The sequence below is a fragment of the Diabrotica virgifera genome, chromosome 1 (genome assembly GCF_917563875.1).
Source record: "Diabrotica virgifera virgifera chromosome 1, PGI_DIABVI_V3a".
In the NCBI taxonomy this organism is placed as follows: Eukaryota; Metazoa; Arthropoda; class Insecta; order Coleoptera; family Chrysomelidae; genus Diabrotica; species Diabrotica virgifera.
In genome coordinates this window covers 290,758,044-290,775,545 of record NC_065443.1, presented here as the reverse complement: position 1 = coordinate 290,775,545, position 17,502 = coordinate 290,758,044, and the positions used below count along the sequence as shown (strand labels likewise).

Below are 17,502 nucleotides of genomic sequence, written 5' to 3'. Positions count from 1 at the left end.
TCGATAGTTGCGGTTACAGAGCACTGGCTTGAAGTTAACGAGCCTTTTTTTGTAGAAAAATATACCACAATTGCCAGGTATGATCGTCCAAGTTCGGCTCATGGAGGCACCCTGATTCTCTCATTTTTCTCTGATAACAAAATATGACTTTTTGTTAAGTGAATCCTTCTTTGAGTTTTCCTTAGTTTATAATAAAAATCTTAATCTTTACATTATTTGCATTTATAGATCACCTGATTCTACCGTGGAACTATTTTTTCAGAACCTGCTAAATTTGTTAGATGACCTGCCTCATAAAAGCAGAAAAATTCTATGCGGTGATTTTAACATTAATTATGCTGCTGCTAGTGCTACCCAAGTGTCCCTGGCAAACATATTTGAATCGTATGGTCTCTCAATGCACGTTGATTCTCCTACAAGGATTACAAAAACTACATCTACCATAATCGATTATATTGTCTCAGATTTCTCACCCCTTGATGTCTGCTCTACAGTTATTAATCCGGGACTATCTGATCATGAAGCAGTGTATACGAAGTTGTAACATCTTCAGCAAACCCTCCTCAAAAACCCGACGTTTAGGTAGGATTTTTTCCGCCCAGAATTTTCGTAAATTCCAAAATTTATGGTTAACTTCTGAGTGGCAATTTCCTTCTATAGACGTGGACTATAATTTCAGTGTTTTTCTAGATAAGCTTCTCCACATCTTCAATAAGGCATTTCCTTTAATTCCTATTAGGCCAAAACATCGGAAACCTTGGGTTACGAAAGGTATTCGCATATCAGCTAAGAATATGCGTTCACTACTATACATCAAGAAATTTACTACCAATGTTGCTGTCACTGAATATATCATGATGTACAGGACAACATATCTAAAACTTGTCAGGTCAGCTAAAAAAGCCTATTATCAAAATCGTCTGGGAAGCTCTAAAAGTGTTGCAAAAGAGACTTGGTCTATAATAAACGATCTTCGAAATAAAACTCACACAGCTCAATCATTTTCCCTTCCAAATCCTGAAAGTCTAAACGACTACTTCGTTAATGTGAGTAAAAATATAACATCAACTATTTTGCCGCAACAAGATCCCATTTCCTATCTTCCTAATTCAAGACAGGTCTTGAATTCATTCTTTTTACGACCAGTCGATAACTCTGAACTTATCCAAACAATTGTATCAAAAGCAAATCATCCTGTAGTACTGATGGACTATCTATAAAAATTTTCTCTAATCTCACAGAAAATGTGTTGGAAATCCTCCTCTCACTAATTAATGATTCCTTCGAAAAAGGTAAATTTCCAGAGTGCCTAATGACAGCCATTATTATTCCTCTTCATAAGGGTGGCGAAAAATCTGATGCCTGCAACTATAGACCTGTTGCCTTACTACCGGTACTCTCCAAAATTATTGAGAGACTCATTAAAACTCGACTTATGTCCTTTATCGTTGATAACAACATTTTATCACAAAATCAGTTCGGCTTTTTAACAAATAAATGTACCACCGATGCCATGTTTTCTGTACTACACGAGGTTTACCAAGCAATCTTTATACTGCCACTGTTTTCTGCGACTATGCCAAAGCTTTTGATTGTGTAAATCACGACATCTTGATTACAAAACTAAATTTCTATGGAATTCGAGGTATTTCTTTGAATTGGTTCCAATCCTACTTGAATAATCGGAAACAACTAGTTAGAGCAAATGATACTGACTCTAGTCTCAAAAACATCGTATGTGGAGTACCACAAGGTTCAGTATTGGGTCCTATACTGTTCCTTATCTTTATAAATGACATCACTAATTTAAAAATCAATGGGAAAATTTAACGCAATAAAATGCGTGTAGGTGGCGAAAATATGAAAAAATTTATTTTGGGCCACCACTGTGGCTTTGGGGAGCAAAGAATGTAAAATGTGCATAGGTCATGATTTGTAGGTTACACTGTGTTGTTTTATTTTACATAAGTACTTTATCAATAAAACGAACAGATGACGAAAAAAAAACAAAAACTGGAGCCCGCCAAAGCATATATGAGGTTTACGGCGCCACTGTGCCGTAACGGTTGCTTAAACGAAAAAAATGAATAGAACCTAATTTTTAGAGTAAATAGTGGTCTTTAACCTTGTATAAGTTTTGTTTAAAAAAAATGAATAGGTAATGAGAAAATCGTAAAAACATGCTCGCCAAGGTATAGGGGTAGTTTCTGCAGTATATTTTCAAGGATAGGGGTGGTTTCCGCAGGGATATTGCAATAACCATATATATTTTTGAAAAGCACTATTGATGAAGCATATGCCCATATGGATCAAAAAGCAAAAAACAAAAAAAAAATTTCAACCCCCCATTTTATTTATTTTTTTTTGGCTACAGGGGTTGCACTAGGAAATCGCTTTTAGTGTCCACGCATGGGTAATAATAACGTACACAAAATGATATATGAATCATATTAATGAAGGTCATTGTGTGTGAAGGATTCCAAGAAAATCACTTTATTTATTAATTCTTCTTTTTTTGGGGTGGTTTCGGGGAAAAAATGGGGGTGCATTATACAAATTTGTAAATAACACCAGTACATGGGTAATCGCTGAAAGTCTTTTTACTCTAGCATAAACGGTTCCGATGGTATAAAAAGGGGTTTTTTAAAATGTAACACCCTGTAATTAAAAAAAGGGCAATTACCCTTAAGTGAAACCTATACCAAAAAATCAAACATCTATTTGTGAATAATTTCCGCAGAATTTCTTTTTAATTTCCGTTACAGTTAGAGAAAAATATATATTTTTTAAAAACATCTTTTTTAAAAACTTGTCAACTTTGTGGCGCCACCCTTGCTAAACGGTGGATGATAGAGATGCTGTCAGAAATAAATCGTAGAAAATATAGTCCTCTTCATATTTCTATAAAACAAATTTTTTGTAAAAGGTACAGGAAGGGCTACGTTCCGCAAAAAACACAAATTACCCCCTTTAAAGGGGTGAAATGGGAGGTTCCGAGGCGAAATTTTTTCAGAAAAAGTTATTATAATAAGCACCCCTTGATATGCCAGAAAAAAAATAAAACCGGACTTGTGTCCATTTTGCAAGGTTCAACCTCTATTTCCTACACTATTATAGTATTTCAAGAATTAACCAATTATGTTGTCCTAAACAATATGAATCTGCGCCAAGTGGATAATTTATATCTTGAATTAGGCGGTAAGATATTTTCATATTTAAAAAATATGTCTTTTTTTAATTAGGTTATAAAAACTTAATAATATATCCACACGCTGTCCACAAACATTTTTAGAAAAAGAGACTTAAAATATTTTGTTTTTTTAGAAAATCAAGTAGAGTCGAATAAGAGTTGTGAAACACGAGGTGAAACCACTGAAGACAATATTGTAGAAACAGAAAAATTTATTGTAAAGCAATTACAACAGGTGAAAAAAAATTATGTTCAGCCTGTACAGGCGCAAGGTTTATTTCATACTTAAAGTTTTCTGTATGTTTAAACCCTTTGTTGGTCGTACTTGGGATTAGCAGTCCCATTGATTGCATTTTTTTTTTGTTTAAATACATACAAGCTATTATCATTGTTTAACTAGACAACGTCTAGTAGTCTAGTTATGCAATGCTATTATAGATACGGGATTGTAAATTTGGGATATCTTTACTTAATCTTTTGAGAATCCTTTACCTAAGTTTTATACAAAAATGCTGGTTTTATTCCTTTATAAATTATCTAAGAATGCGTCAGGTACTTGGATAATCATCCAAAAATTTGTTTGCATATTTTAGAAATCTTATATATCCCATAATTAGGTATTTTTCGGTGTAAAAGACAATGCCATCATATTTTAATCATAACTAGTTTGTATAACTGTGTATAACTAGTTTGTACAATACAACTAATACAATGTTAAAATTTGCCCTAATTACTGTAAGTAATAGTATTTACCCGAATATAATATTGTGAAATACCCAAAATATAACAATGCATAATAATATTAGGGTAGGTCTCGGCGATCATAAAAATCTTAAAAGCTCTATAACAACCTGTCGTAAAATAGCAAACCTTTGTCGCTAAGAAACAAAATAAAAATAGCTGAGAAAGTCAAAAGTATGGTTTACAATCACATTCACAGTTTTGAAGAATTCTTTAAAACGCTTAATATCAGCAGGTGTTAAAACATTTATAACAATCTGAAAGGATTCTGTTTTTTTCCTAGTATAAGTACAGTTCTGCCCAAATTATTAGACGCACTATAAAAGATTTTATAAACAATGTTAATTATGAGGTAATACCATTGTAATACTAAATAGGTGTTGTGTATGTACCGGACACAAGGTATGTTGTTCGGTTGTCTATTAAATTGTCTATATTGAATCACAAATAGAACATTAATATTAATGAACCAATATAATATATTATATATTATAACATATTATGTATTTATTGACTCTTGAAAGAAAACAGATATAACGACAACTAAATATTGTCAATTTGTTGTTGTCATATTTTGGCTCAACAAAATAATAACATTTAATAGTACTTTAATTCTTTCAATTTAATAAACTGTAATACACAGAAAAGCTTTTTATTCCATATCAATCTCAACTGTAAACCACATACCGCTAATAGGCTTAGTTTTATAATAAGTTTTGATAAAACGTTTTAGCGGTATCTACCTCTTTTTATATAAAACTTTGTTTTAAAATATAATTAATGGTTCCCTTAATAAACTGGGGCATATATGCATGCATTAAAACTATTAGCTAGTCCATAAATCCCTAACGGGCCAAAATTTTAGCATTCAATTTTGAAATCGATTTTGCCACCCTTTTATCAAATGTTAGTTACCGCCTTTGGGCCTAGCACGGCAGTATCAGGGAGTTATTATTTTCACTGGAAATGAATTAGGAATCACATTAATCATAGGTACCAGCGATATGCCCTACATAGAGTACTGAGAAGTACCCACATATCTAGAGGTGCCAAAATTAGAATCTACAAAACCGTAATCAGATCTGTAGTCACCTATGCGAGTGAAACGTAGACACTAACAGCAGCACAACAGTTGAAACTTCAGATATGGGAACGAAAAGTGTTGAGAACAATATACGACGGAAAAACCATAAATGGCATATGGACACGCAGAACAAACCAAGAATTAAAAGAACTATACAAATAGCCTGACATAATAGCAATCATAAAGACACGCAGATTAAGATGGATGGGACACCTGCAGAGAATGTCTCAAACCAGGATACGAAAATGCCTCCTAACTAGTGCAATAGAAGGAAAGAAGAGAATATGAAGACCAAGGTCAAGATAGAAAGCGGAAGTGCAGGAAGATATCAGAAGATTAAAAGTGACCAACTAGGAAAGAAAAGCAAGGAACAGAAACGAATGGAGAAGAATAGTCAACCAAGCCGTGGGCCTCCTAGGCCTGTAGTGCTAATGTATTATTATTATTAATAAATGATAAAGAATAAAAAATCTCACTATAAACAGTGTTTCTAAATCACCTTTACACAACAGTTGGATAATTTTGGAAAGGACAGGAAGATTAATATAAAAGAATTATCAAAAATTAATATCATTCAATTTATTTTAGATCTACTCTAATTCATCCTTTAAAATATCAGGGACAGGATCGTAAAACTTCTTTTGACAAGATCCCTCTTTGTGTGTCTTCATGTGCCTTCTCAGATATGACTTCTCTAAGAACCTCTTGTTGCAGAACGTGCACACGTGACTGCGTTCTCCCACGTGGATTCTCTCGTGTACCTTTAGATTATATTTGTCACTGAACGACCGCGCACAGAAGCTGCACATATATGGCTTTTCGCCGCTATGGACAAGGACGTGCCTTTTCAGCAAGGAGGGGTGGTGAAACAACTTGGAGCAAATGGGGCACTGATAAGTGCGTTCTTTTTCCGCTACTCTGCGCGTTCTGTGCTGATACATGTGCCTGGAATAAAAAGGAAATTACAAAACATGTCATTGTATATTTTACAAAAGTTATGGTAAGCTTTTTTATAACTTTCAAAGAGATAACATCTACTAACGAATATAGACTAAAATAGAAGAATTCTGCCCTGTAACTTTTCAGCATAAGACTTGTGTTCCCGCTGAGTTGAAGCTATGGCGGAATAACCACGTGACAACGACTACGGAGCTTGCGCGATCTCCTCACCACCGCGGTCGCAACATCACTCGTCAACAAGCCTGCTTCTAAAGTATGGAAGAGAGAACCTACTAGCTCCAGTGAATGGGATTGCTTTCTATTTACTCGACTGGCATGAACACTCGCAGCGAGTACTCTACTGGCATATAAAATATTAATTTATGCAAAGAGTGTATTAAAAGTCAGTCAGTACTCGGTTTTAGTGACTCATACGAGTTACTTCTACTTCCTGTGGTGCTGTCTCCTTTACTCCTGTACTCCATACAGTAGGACAAGAAAGATATAACAATATGTCATTCGAACTCGAAGGTCAATATTAAGATCGTTACTGCAAAGTAAGTTTCTCATTTTTACAAAAGCAGTTTCGAGCTTGCTCTATTCGGCTTTTAATTTCTGCGGTTGGATCCTTATTAGCAACAATATTATTACATCGATTTTCTTAAATAATAAGGCCATAACATACTAAAAAAATCACTCAAATCGGACAACAATTTTAAGAAATTCGAGACATCTAACACGTCCCATTTTTAAGTGTTCCGTAATTTTGCTGCTTAGTGTAATTTATTATCTATAAAAGACTTTCAGATCTCGGATAAATGCTGATGTTTAAGTGTGCTCTCGAATTACACTATCCAAATTACGTGGAGATCATATACCATGGTACTAATACACCAGGCTGTGGGTGAAAAAACGTGATATAATTCAGGAATTTTTGAAACCTATCAGGTGTTGTAAAGGACGATGCCAGGAATATCTTCTACTAAAATGTAACCAAAAATATTGTGCGCTTTTTTTTATATTGCGATTTTCATTTGTTAAATTTGAAATTTTTAAAGATTTTTAATTTTGCAGCTTAGGATATTGATTTTAGAGAAAAACTTTTTAATAGAAAGTTGTAAATTAAAAAAACCTACAATTTGAGCTATGGTAAGTTTAATTTCGTTTATTGGTTATTGCAAAACAGCCTGCGAAAGGTCCAAAATGGCCGTTTTTTGCAATTGCATTATTTATTGTACAAATCATTTTTTTTATATATTTTTTAAAGCTTTAAAATAAAGATCTTTCAATTCCAAACATAAAAAAAAATTGTAAAGCCAGATTAACGAATTTGTTGCTTAGATATTATAAATTGTTTATCCCAAGAGGTCAAATGTCGAAGGCTATAACTTTTTGAAAAAAAAAATCGTAGAGAGTTGGTGAAACATCCAATCTCCTAAAGACGTATATTTTCATATTCTGATGTAAATAAATGCGTAAAACATTTTTAAACCTCTAATTTTTGGGTTTGAAAATAAGGGGGCAAATTTCGTTATAAACATTTAGAGCTGAAGCGGCCCAGTACATCCTATGAGTTTTTAACTTACAGATTATTGTTGCTGAAGACGAAACGAAAATTTTTAAGAAAATAATAAAATTCTACGACCAACTGAAGCCGAGATAATTTTTGGGTTTGAAAATAAGGGGGCAAATTTCGTTATAAACATTTAGAGCTGAAGCCGCCCTGTACATCCTATGAGTTTCTAACTTACAGATTAAAGTTGCTGAAGACGAAACGAAGATTTATAAAAAAATAAAAAATTTCTACAACCAACTGAAGCCGAGATAATTGTTTTTTTTTTCTTAAATCGTAGTGCCTTTATTTATAACAATTAAGAAATTATTTTACAGTCACTGACTAAAGAAAGACTTACATTATCTTAAAATAAAAATTATTATAGAATATAATTACATTTAATTATTAAAAAATATTTTTAAAATCGGTGCTTTTGCGAGCGGCCGATTTTTGCAAATCGCCCGGCTCGCTTCAAATCCGCGCGCTCGGAAAATGTTTACGTAACTTGTATTAAATTTTGACAGAAAACAATTTAATAATATTACCATTATAATATACAGTCTGTTTACCACTGTATTTGTTTTTCTTGATAAACTTTTATATGTGAAATCTCATTTCCCGAAGAAATAATATTACAAAAATGATACATATATATGAAATATATAACTATATTTTTAATTTTCTCATTGTTATATAAATATAGTAATAATAATGTTACTTCTTATTATACAATATAAAACTTTTTCTTCTTATAGTGACTATCCGTTTTGGATGTTGGGGAACATCCAAAACGGATAGTCACTACAAGAAGAAAAATTTTATATTTTATAATATTCTTATTATACAATATAAAACTTTTTATTCTTGAAGTGACTATCCTTTTGAATGTTCGCCAACATCCAAAACGGATAGTCACTACAAGAAGAAAAAGTTTTAGATTGTATAATAAGAAATAACACTGTTATTATTATATTTATATAACAATGAAAAAAGTAAAAATATAGTTATATATTTCATATGTAATTATATGTGTCATTTTTGTAATATTTCTTCAGAAATGAGATTTCACATAAAAGATTATCAAGAAAAACAAATACAGTGGTAAACAGACTGTATATTATAATGGTAATATTATTAAATTGTTTTCTGTCAAAATTTAATGCAAGTTACATACAAATTTTCCGAGCGCGCGGATTTGAAGCGAGCCGGGCGATTTGCAAAATTCGGCCGCTCGCAAAAGCACTGATTTTAAAAATAATTTTTAATAATTAAATGTACTTATATTTTATATTAATTTTTATTTTAAGATAATATAACTCTTTCTTTAGTAAGTGACTGTAAAATAATTTCTTAATTGTTATAAATAAACGCACTACGATTTAAGAAAAAAAAAACAATTATCTCGGCTTCAGTGGGTTATAAAAAAATTTTAGCAACTTTAATCTGTAAGTTAGAAACTCATAGGATGGTCATGGCCGCTTCAGCTCTAAATGTTTATAACGAAATTTGCCCCCTTATTTTCAAACCCAAAAATTATCTCGGCTTCAGTTGGTCGTAGAAATTTTTTATTTTTCTATAAATCTTCGTTTCGTCTTCAGAAACAATAATCTGTAAGTTAAAAACTCATAGGATGTACAGGGCCGCTTCAGCTCTAAATGTTTATAACGAAATTTGCCCCCTTATTTTCAGACCCAAAAATTAGAGGTTTAAAAATGTTTTACGCATTTATTTACATCAAATTATGAAAATATAACTCTTTAGAAGTTGATTAGATGTTTCACCAACTCTCTACGCTTTTTTTTTTCAAAAAGTTATAGCCTTCGACATTTGACCTCTTGGGATAAACAATTTATAATATCTAAGCAACAAATTCGTTAATCTAGCTTTACAACTTTTTTTATGTTTGGAATTGAAAGATCTTCATTTTAAAACTTTAAAAAATATAAAAAATGATTTGTACAATAAATAATGCAATTGTAAAAAACGGCCATTTTGGACCTTTCGCAGGCTGTTTTGCAATAACCAATAAACGAAATTAAACTTACCATAGCTCAAATTGTAGGTTTTTTAATTTACTACAACTTTCTTTTAAAAAGTTTTTCTCTAAAATCAATATCCTAAGCTGCAAAATTAACAATCTTTAAAAATATGCAAATTTAACAAATGAAAATCGCAATATAAAAAAAAGCGCACAATATTTTTGGTTACATTTTAGTAGAAGTTATTCCTGGCATCGTTCTTTACAACACCTGATAGGTTACAAAAATTCCTGAATTATATCCTGAAATCGACCTATTTTTCACCCACAGCCTGGGGTATAAAAAGTTTCTAAAGAAATTGAGTATCAAGAATAGTTAGCATACAGTCTGTTGCAACGAAAATTTGACCCCCTTAGAAACTCAGAAACCAAGAGCTTATTCGAAATTTAAAAAAACACGTCAATTTTTAATGGAAGTGGGACGAATTTTTCATGCAAAATTCATGCTCTCAAATGTAACCCCCTACTTTTTTTTAAAATAACAAGTGTGATCGAGTGGCACATCATTTGAAAGGTAATTTTTTTCTCTAAACGACGCTCATTTTTTTTTTAATTTACGTAATAAGTTTGAAGATAATTTTGGACCTACCAAATTTATTATAGATTGGTTAAATCCAAAATTATCTTTAAGGTTATTCCGCAATAGGGAACTTGCACTAAAAATTTTTTTTGGATAAAATTGTTAATTTATGTTTTAAAATGTTATATTCAAAATATTAAGTCTCAACAATGAATAGTGTACGTACAACATATGGTCAAAGTTCCGCGCCTAAAATTTTCGTTTCAAACGACTTCAAAAGCGAGAGCTGGGGTCTGACGTCACAGGCCACTTGTATCGTTTGCCCGTTCGGTGGGCTAGTGCATTTAATGCAGTTTGCCCATAGATAAATAAAATAGTTGAAATATCTTGTTTTACTCTGTGGCAAAAATGATTTTTTCTGTGACAGGCAAAATATTAACATTTTTTATCTCTGTTGACATGTATCAAAAAGTTCTTTTTTATGAAATTACTTTTGTCGTTTCTTGTGTTGAAGAACAAAGAAGAAACAAGTAACTTAAAAATAAACAAAACTTTTAGTAATAAAAGTAAGAGTAACTAAAAAGTATTGGTGCTACTATAGTATGCTGTCTACAGTCGGGTTTCTACTATAGCTTGCGGTCTACCGAGGGATGCAGTGTAAGTATAAGCTGAGATGATAAAGATATTAACTTGTAAAATTACAATAATGATTCTTCTTATTTATGCGTATTATTAACTTTGTAAAGAAGGATTTTGTTGGCTATGTACACGTTCTATCGGTACGTCTGCTAATCACCATAATCTTTTCTCAGAAGGATTTGAACACAATAATGAAAGGCTCCAGTAGGTACTAATAAACATTACAATAAAATATAATCTTTATTATAATGCAAATTACACTGTAATCTTTTCCAGGATATACGAAATCCTTCCATTAGAGGTAGGTAGATCAAACCCACGGGGTAAACCGTATACTATAATATAATGGTACCAAACTATTGTTATAAACGGTTTAAACATGCTTATTAATAACTCTTACTTATTTGCCTTGACACCTCGCATTTCTCCAATAGAATAGCTTTCACTACTTTTTATAAAAGTTGACACCATGAAGACATCAACGGTAGGTAAGTTAGTCAGATTGACCTTTTAGGTCTGGATCCCGCGTATGAAAAAAAAGTTGATTAATAGCAAGCTGAAAATTTGTTAATAGCTTAAGGGTGTCTAGTCGGACAAACTTTGATATATGGGAACATTGGAACAGGGGCAGTTTTAATTGTGGAACAGGTTAAAAATTTGGAACGGTCAGACCACGAAAACGGCAAATTTATTTTGTCCGACAGAACAGACTTAAACTCTCCGAACAGAGATTAAACTCTCATGCAAAAATCAGACTGCTATTTATCACCAAATGGGCGTTTTAACGAGTGGAACATGTAGAATATGTCAAATGACAGGAATTATGAAAGGTGATAAATAGCAGTCTGATTTGTGCATGAGAGTTTAATCTCTGTTCGGAGAGTTTAAATCTGTTCTGTCGGACAAAATAAATGTGCCGTTTTCTTGGTGTGACCGTTCCAAATTTTTAACCTGTTCCACAATTAAAACTGCCCCTGTTCCAGTGTTCCCATATATCAAAGTTTATCCGACTAGACACCCTTAAGCTATTAGCAAATTTTCAGCTTGCTATTAATCAACTTTTTTTTCATACTCGGGATCCAGACCTATTTTGAAAAACCCTCGTCCGTCATATTATGCGTTTTAAACTCTTTACAAAGTAGCACTCAACTTTATCAATTTCAGTTTAAAACTAAGCTGATTGGGGAACTACTTATTACAATATATAAGATGAACATAAATAATACCTAGGAATTTTCCATTAAAGACGATTAAAATGTAATATACCCGTGATACCTACCCTAATCGCGTTGTTTCCGACTGCTAGGCCCGGTTGACCGTGGCTCGTGACGTCGAACCAATAGAAGGACGTTCAAGAGCCTCCTAAGATATTTGAATTTTATAGCATTTTCAAAGCGTCGTAATTAGCGTACGGGTTAAAAATATTTGTTTTTTTCGCATGCAAGCGTTTTAAGATCATGTTACCTTATGTTTTTTAATATCATTTTAATATTTAAAAATTTATGCAAGTTCCCTATTTAAAAAAAAAAATAGAGGGTCCTGTAGAGAAAACAAATATCCTTCAAATGAAGAGTACAGGGGAAAAGAAGGAATGTCACATTTTATACATATTGAGATAAACACCAATAAAGGTTTAATTCCTATGATATCTAGAAACCACTTAAGAGATTCTTAGCACAATTCTAGCAATTCTTATGCTATAATCTTCATATAATATTAATCTATATCAATTTATTAATGTAATAATGTACCAAACAACTGCTGACATCCATATTTTTCTTCAGTGGCGTGCGGACAATCTTGGTCCTTCGCCTAGATACAAATTCGTAGAAAATTTATATTTCACAATAAAACACTGAAAACTTTTGTTTTCTATACTTCCACAAAATTTATTATTTACAACTATGTGACTACAGCTGTTTCGGCAGAGTGCCTTTCTCAAGTGATATAATTTACAATGTGTTTGCCTTTTTAAGTCTCTAACTGAAGAGGTTGAGGAGTGGGGAGCTGTTTGTCTCGAGTTGGTCATTCAGAATTATATCTGTATTTTTCAGTTTATTAATTTCCATAGATTCTAAAAAAGATAGCTTAAGGCCTTTATTTTGGATATGCAGAATTTGAAACTCTTCATTGAAAGAATGATTATGATCTAGAAAGTGAAGTGCGTATGTAGAAGTGTCTGTTTTTCTATTGTTGAAAGCCCTTTTGTGTTCTGCTATCCGTTTGTCAAAAGTTCTGCAAGTTTGACCGATGTACGTTTTCGGACAGTCACCACAAGTTAGCTTGTAAACACCACTTTAGTTGCTTTCTCTTTCGGCTTTATTGTTCTTAATATATTTGCTTAAGTTGTTGTTAGTTCTGAAAGCTGGTATTATTCCTTCCTTTTTTATGCATCTGGCCAGGTTTTGTTGTTATCTTGCCAGTATATGTGAGAGAGCAGAAGGTACTGGGTTCTTTCTGTGGTGGTGGATACACTAACTTCAGGGCTTTCTTATGGAGTTTTTGATTTAAAATTTTGTTAACTGTTTGTTCGTTATTGGGACCGTGCAAGTTCGGCAAAGCGACCTTTATTTCTACGCTCTGTACTTTTATTCGCACTTTTAATTATATTGGCCAATTATATTAGTCCTGGTTGCTGGATAATTGTCAAGGCTATAGTCCAAAAAAATAATAAGAAGAAAAAATAAGATGCAGGTTATGTTATGCAAACGTAAACAATTGTATGTAGTAAATAAAATTAGTAATTAAAATGCAGTACTGCAAGCAAAATACAATTAATTAAATTTACCTTTATATAATAATTGCATATCATATCAATATTGTGGAGCAATATATAATTTTTCTACTTCAATGACAGAAGGTATGAAATATACGTCAATTTGACAATTTCAATTGACAATATGAATTATTTAAGTTGTTGCAATATTTCTCCGCGACTCGCGCACGGTCGTTTCTCGTTTCCCTTCCAAGTACTTGCACACCGCTAATAGCCGTTGTTTACTGCTATTTGTTTAATGATGTTTAGTTCTATCTCGAAGTTATTTTTTGTCATGGGAATTTTTAGAATCTATGGAAATTAATAAACTGAAAAATACAGATATAATTCTGAATGACCAACTCGAGACAAAGAGCTCCCCACTCCTCAACCTCTTCAGTTAGAGACTTAAAAAGGCAAACACATTGTAAATTATATCACTTGAGAAAGGCACTCTGCCGAAACAGCTGTAGTCACATAGTTGTAAATAATAAATTTTGTGGAAGTATAGAAAACAAAAGTTTTCAGTGTTTTATTGTGAGATAAAATGAACTTCCATCAAGTAACGGTCGAATCCATCAATTAAAATTTATATTGACTGATCTTTCTGGTTATTGTTCTGAATCGATAGTCTAGTCGATAGTATTCAGTTTTTGCTAGCACATGGTGAGAAAAGCCAAAATTCATGAAAAAGTGACATTCCTTGTTTTTCCCCTGTACTCTTCAAATGATGTGCCACTCGACTACACTTGCTATTAAAAAAAACTGGGTGGCTGATGCGGGACAGGGAAAGGGGGACAAATTTTGCATGAAAATTCGTCCCTCCCTCAATACAAATTGACATGTCTTTTTTTGTTAATTCTGAAAAAACTCTTGGTTTCCGAGTTACTGGGGTGGGGGTCAAATTTTCGTTGGAACACTCTGTATACTCATGTTTTTAAGAAAATTAATGTTTCAGTGTTTTATTTTTACCATATAAAAGAAATACAGTACAAAACCCTTTTTTCAGTGCGTCATTAATTTTGACGTCATATATGATTATAAGAATGTCGCGAATCACTGCATGACATTTTAGTTAAATTTGACAGTTGTCAGCGTATTTATAAACTTGTGTGCATAGAAATCTGCCCACTTACAAATTTGGTCATTTTTAATGTCTGAGTTTCCTAAAACTGTTGTCCGATTTAAGTGATTTTGTTTATATTATGTTATAGCCTTATTCTTTAACAATAATGTAACAGTCACTGTAATAATGTTGCTAAACAGATAAATTTTCATGGTATACCAGGTGTACGAATCAAACTGTGTTTTTCTCTTAAAGTTTGCATCACCCTGTGGAATATTCTGGCATTTATAAAATACTGAAATTAAAACCCAACTATAGCCTCAAATTTTCTTTGCATTCTATTTTTAATTAATTTGCTTATGTTGGATAATAAAAAGTTAGGTACTTTAACAACTAGCCATGTTCTTCATCAGTACAGGGTGTTTCTAAATAAGTGCGACAAATTTTAAGGAATAATTCTGCATGAAAAAATAATGGCCGCTTGATTTATAAACATATATCCGCAAATGCTTCGTTTCCAGATACGGGATGTTCAATTTTTTCTTAGAAACTGACGATTTATTTATTGCTCTAAAATCAGTTGATATGCAAATGAAATTTGGTAGGTTTTAACAGATAGCTATTGCGGATTTTTTGACATACAGTTAAGAATTTTATATTCACCATTCACCATGACCAATCATATTACCCGTATGCGCGCCAACAGTGAATATAAAATTCTTAATTGTATGTCAACAAATGTCCAATAACTACGTCTTAAAACCCACCAAATTTCATTTGCATTTCTCAAACGGTTTTAAAGCAATAAGAGTGTCAGTTTGTAAGAAAAATTTCAACACCACCTATCTCGGAAACGAAGCATTTGCATAAAGCAAACTGTCATTATTTTTTCATGCAGAATTTCCCCTTAACGTTTGCCACACTTATTTAAAAACACCCTGTATTGATGAAAAACATGGCTAGTTGTTAAAGTGCCTAACTTTTTGTTGTCCAACATAAACGAATGAATCGAAAAACAAAATGTTGAGAAAACATGATGCTATATTTGGGTTTTAATTTCAGTATTTTATAAATGCTAGAATATTCCACAGTGTGATGGGAACTTTGAGAAAAAAACACAGTTTGATTCGTACACCAGGTATACAACGAAAATTTACCTGTTTAGCAACAATATTATTACACCGGTATTGTTAAATAATAAGGCATATTAAAAAAATCGCTTACATCGGTCAACAGGTTTAGGAAATACGAGACATCAAAAATGACGAAGTTTATTTATGTTTATATAAATATCAATATTTATAGTGCAGATCCTGGAAGTATTTGAGTATGCAAAACCTGAGAACCGACAACTAAGTTCGGATTCTTTTACCCGAGACCTTGAACAATGAAAAACTGAATCTTGCCGGAAGGTGCGATGGTGCCTTGTTACCCCCTCCCTCCCCGTATGTTAAGGTACTAGTACACTTTAGAATTAGAAGACCAAAAATAAGCATTTTTTTCAAGAATTTTTTCTCAGAACCTTCATTAAAAATGAACATACAACTTTTTACATATTAATATCTAACTCTTAGAGAGTACAAGAAATATATCTTTTTTCATTTATGCACGTGTACTAATATTATAGAGGGCGCAACAGTCGAGGCCTCGAAAAATGATGGCGGACAGTTAATCTCAGGATTGGGATATCTGAAACAAAAAAATCGTACTGCATTTGAAAAAGGAAGGTTTCTTACGTGACAATTTACCACAACTTGAGCAAAAAATAAAAAATAAATATTTTTAACCATGAAAAACTGAAGAAAAACGGGCGATTTTTTCACAAATTTTTTTCAAATTTCCGTAAAATCTTATTTTTACGGAATTTTTCACTAACGGTGATAAATTGTCACGTAAGAGACCTTCCTTTTTCAAATGCCGTACGAATTTTTTGTTTCAGAGATCCCAATCCTGAGATTAACTGTCCGCCATCGGAACTACTTTTTTTCGAGGCCTCGACTTTGGCGCCCTCTACAATATTATTGTACATGCATAAATGAAAAAAGATATATTTTTTGTACTTTCTAAAAGTTAGATATTAATGTGTAAAAAGTTTTATGTTCATTTTTAATAAGGGTTCTGAGAAAAAAAATCTTGAAAAAATGCTTAGTTTTGGTCTTCTAAAGTGTACTAGTACCTTAAGGGCAGATAACAAGCGATTTTTCGCAAAACAAAATATCGTTTTGTATTTTTTGAGTCATTCTAAGCAAAAAGCGTGGAATAAGACAAATAACAAAGTTTTTTCGTAAAATGCATAGTTTTCAACATAAACGCGGTAAAACTTTTAAAAAATCGAAAAATTGCAATTTTTGAATAACTTTTGATTAAAAAATAAAATAGCAATTCTGCTTGCAGCATTTGAAAGTTCAAGTCAAACTATACCGGTTTTGATTATTTGCATTGCTAAAAATTAATTTTTTTATTGTTAAACAAAGCTATAAACAAACAGTGTTTGAGCCTTTTGTCGCATGTCCGCACCGCGCCAAGGAATCCTACCTAATCGGTTCCGTTCTCCGGAAATGGACAAACTGACTAATTTTAAGTAACTTTTGTTCTATAGATTTTTTTCACTAGGTCTATACTTTTTGAGTTATTTGCCAGGGAATATGTTCATTTTTTCAACAAAATAACCACGCTTTTAGACGGTTTTTCGCAAATAACTCAAATAGTAAGTATTTTGTCAAAAAAACATTTTTGGCAAAAATATAGCCTGTAAAAAATTTAAATATATCACGTCTCTACGCCTAGTAGAAGCAGAGTTATAGCTAATGAAAAATAAGTTCATATTCGTCAAACTCCAAATGGAATACTTTAACGTGAAATAACCAAAAATGAAGCACATTTCGGGGAAAACTCATTACAACTTATTTAAAGTGTTTAAAAAAGCTTCATTTGTTTTATAAAAAAAATTTCTAGCATCAAAAGTAAACAAGTTA

General features: G+C 32.2%; 1 protein-coding gene across 4 annotated transcripts in view; it reads right to left on the bottom strand.

Moving 5' to 3' along the window:
* Nucleotides 1-5,579: 5,579 nt before the first annotated feature.
* The window catches only part of LOC114329750 (zinc finger protein 697), a 63,913-nt gene continuing 51,990 nt past the window's right edge, over nt 5,580-17,502 (bottom strand). For all 4 annotated transcript variants that reach the window (XM_028278946.2, XM_028278950.2, XM_028278949.2 and 1 more), the window contains one exon: nt 5,580-5,960. In XM_028278946.2, the coding sequence (XP_028134747.1) occupies nt 5,606-5,960 (355 nt within the window). In that variant the 3' untranslated portion in view covers nt 5,580-5,605. The remainder of the gene's footprint in view (nt 5,961-17,502) is intronic.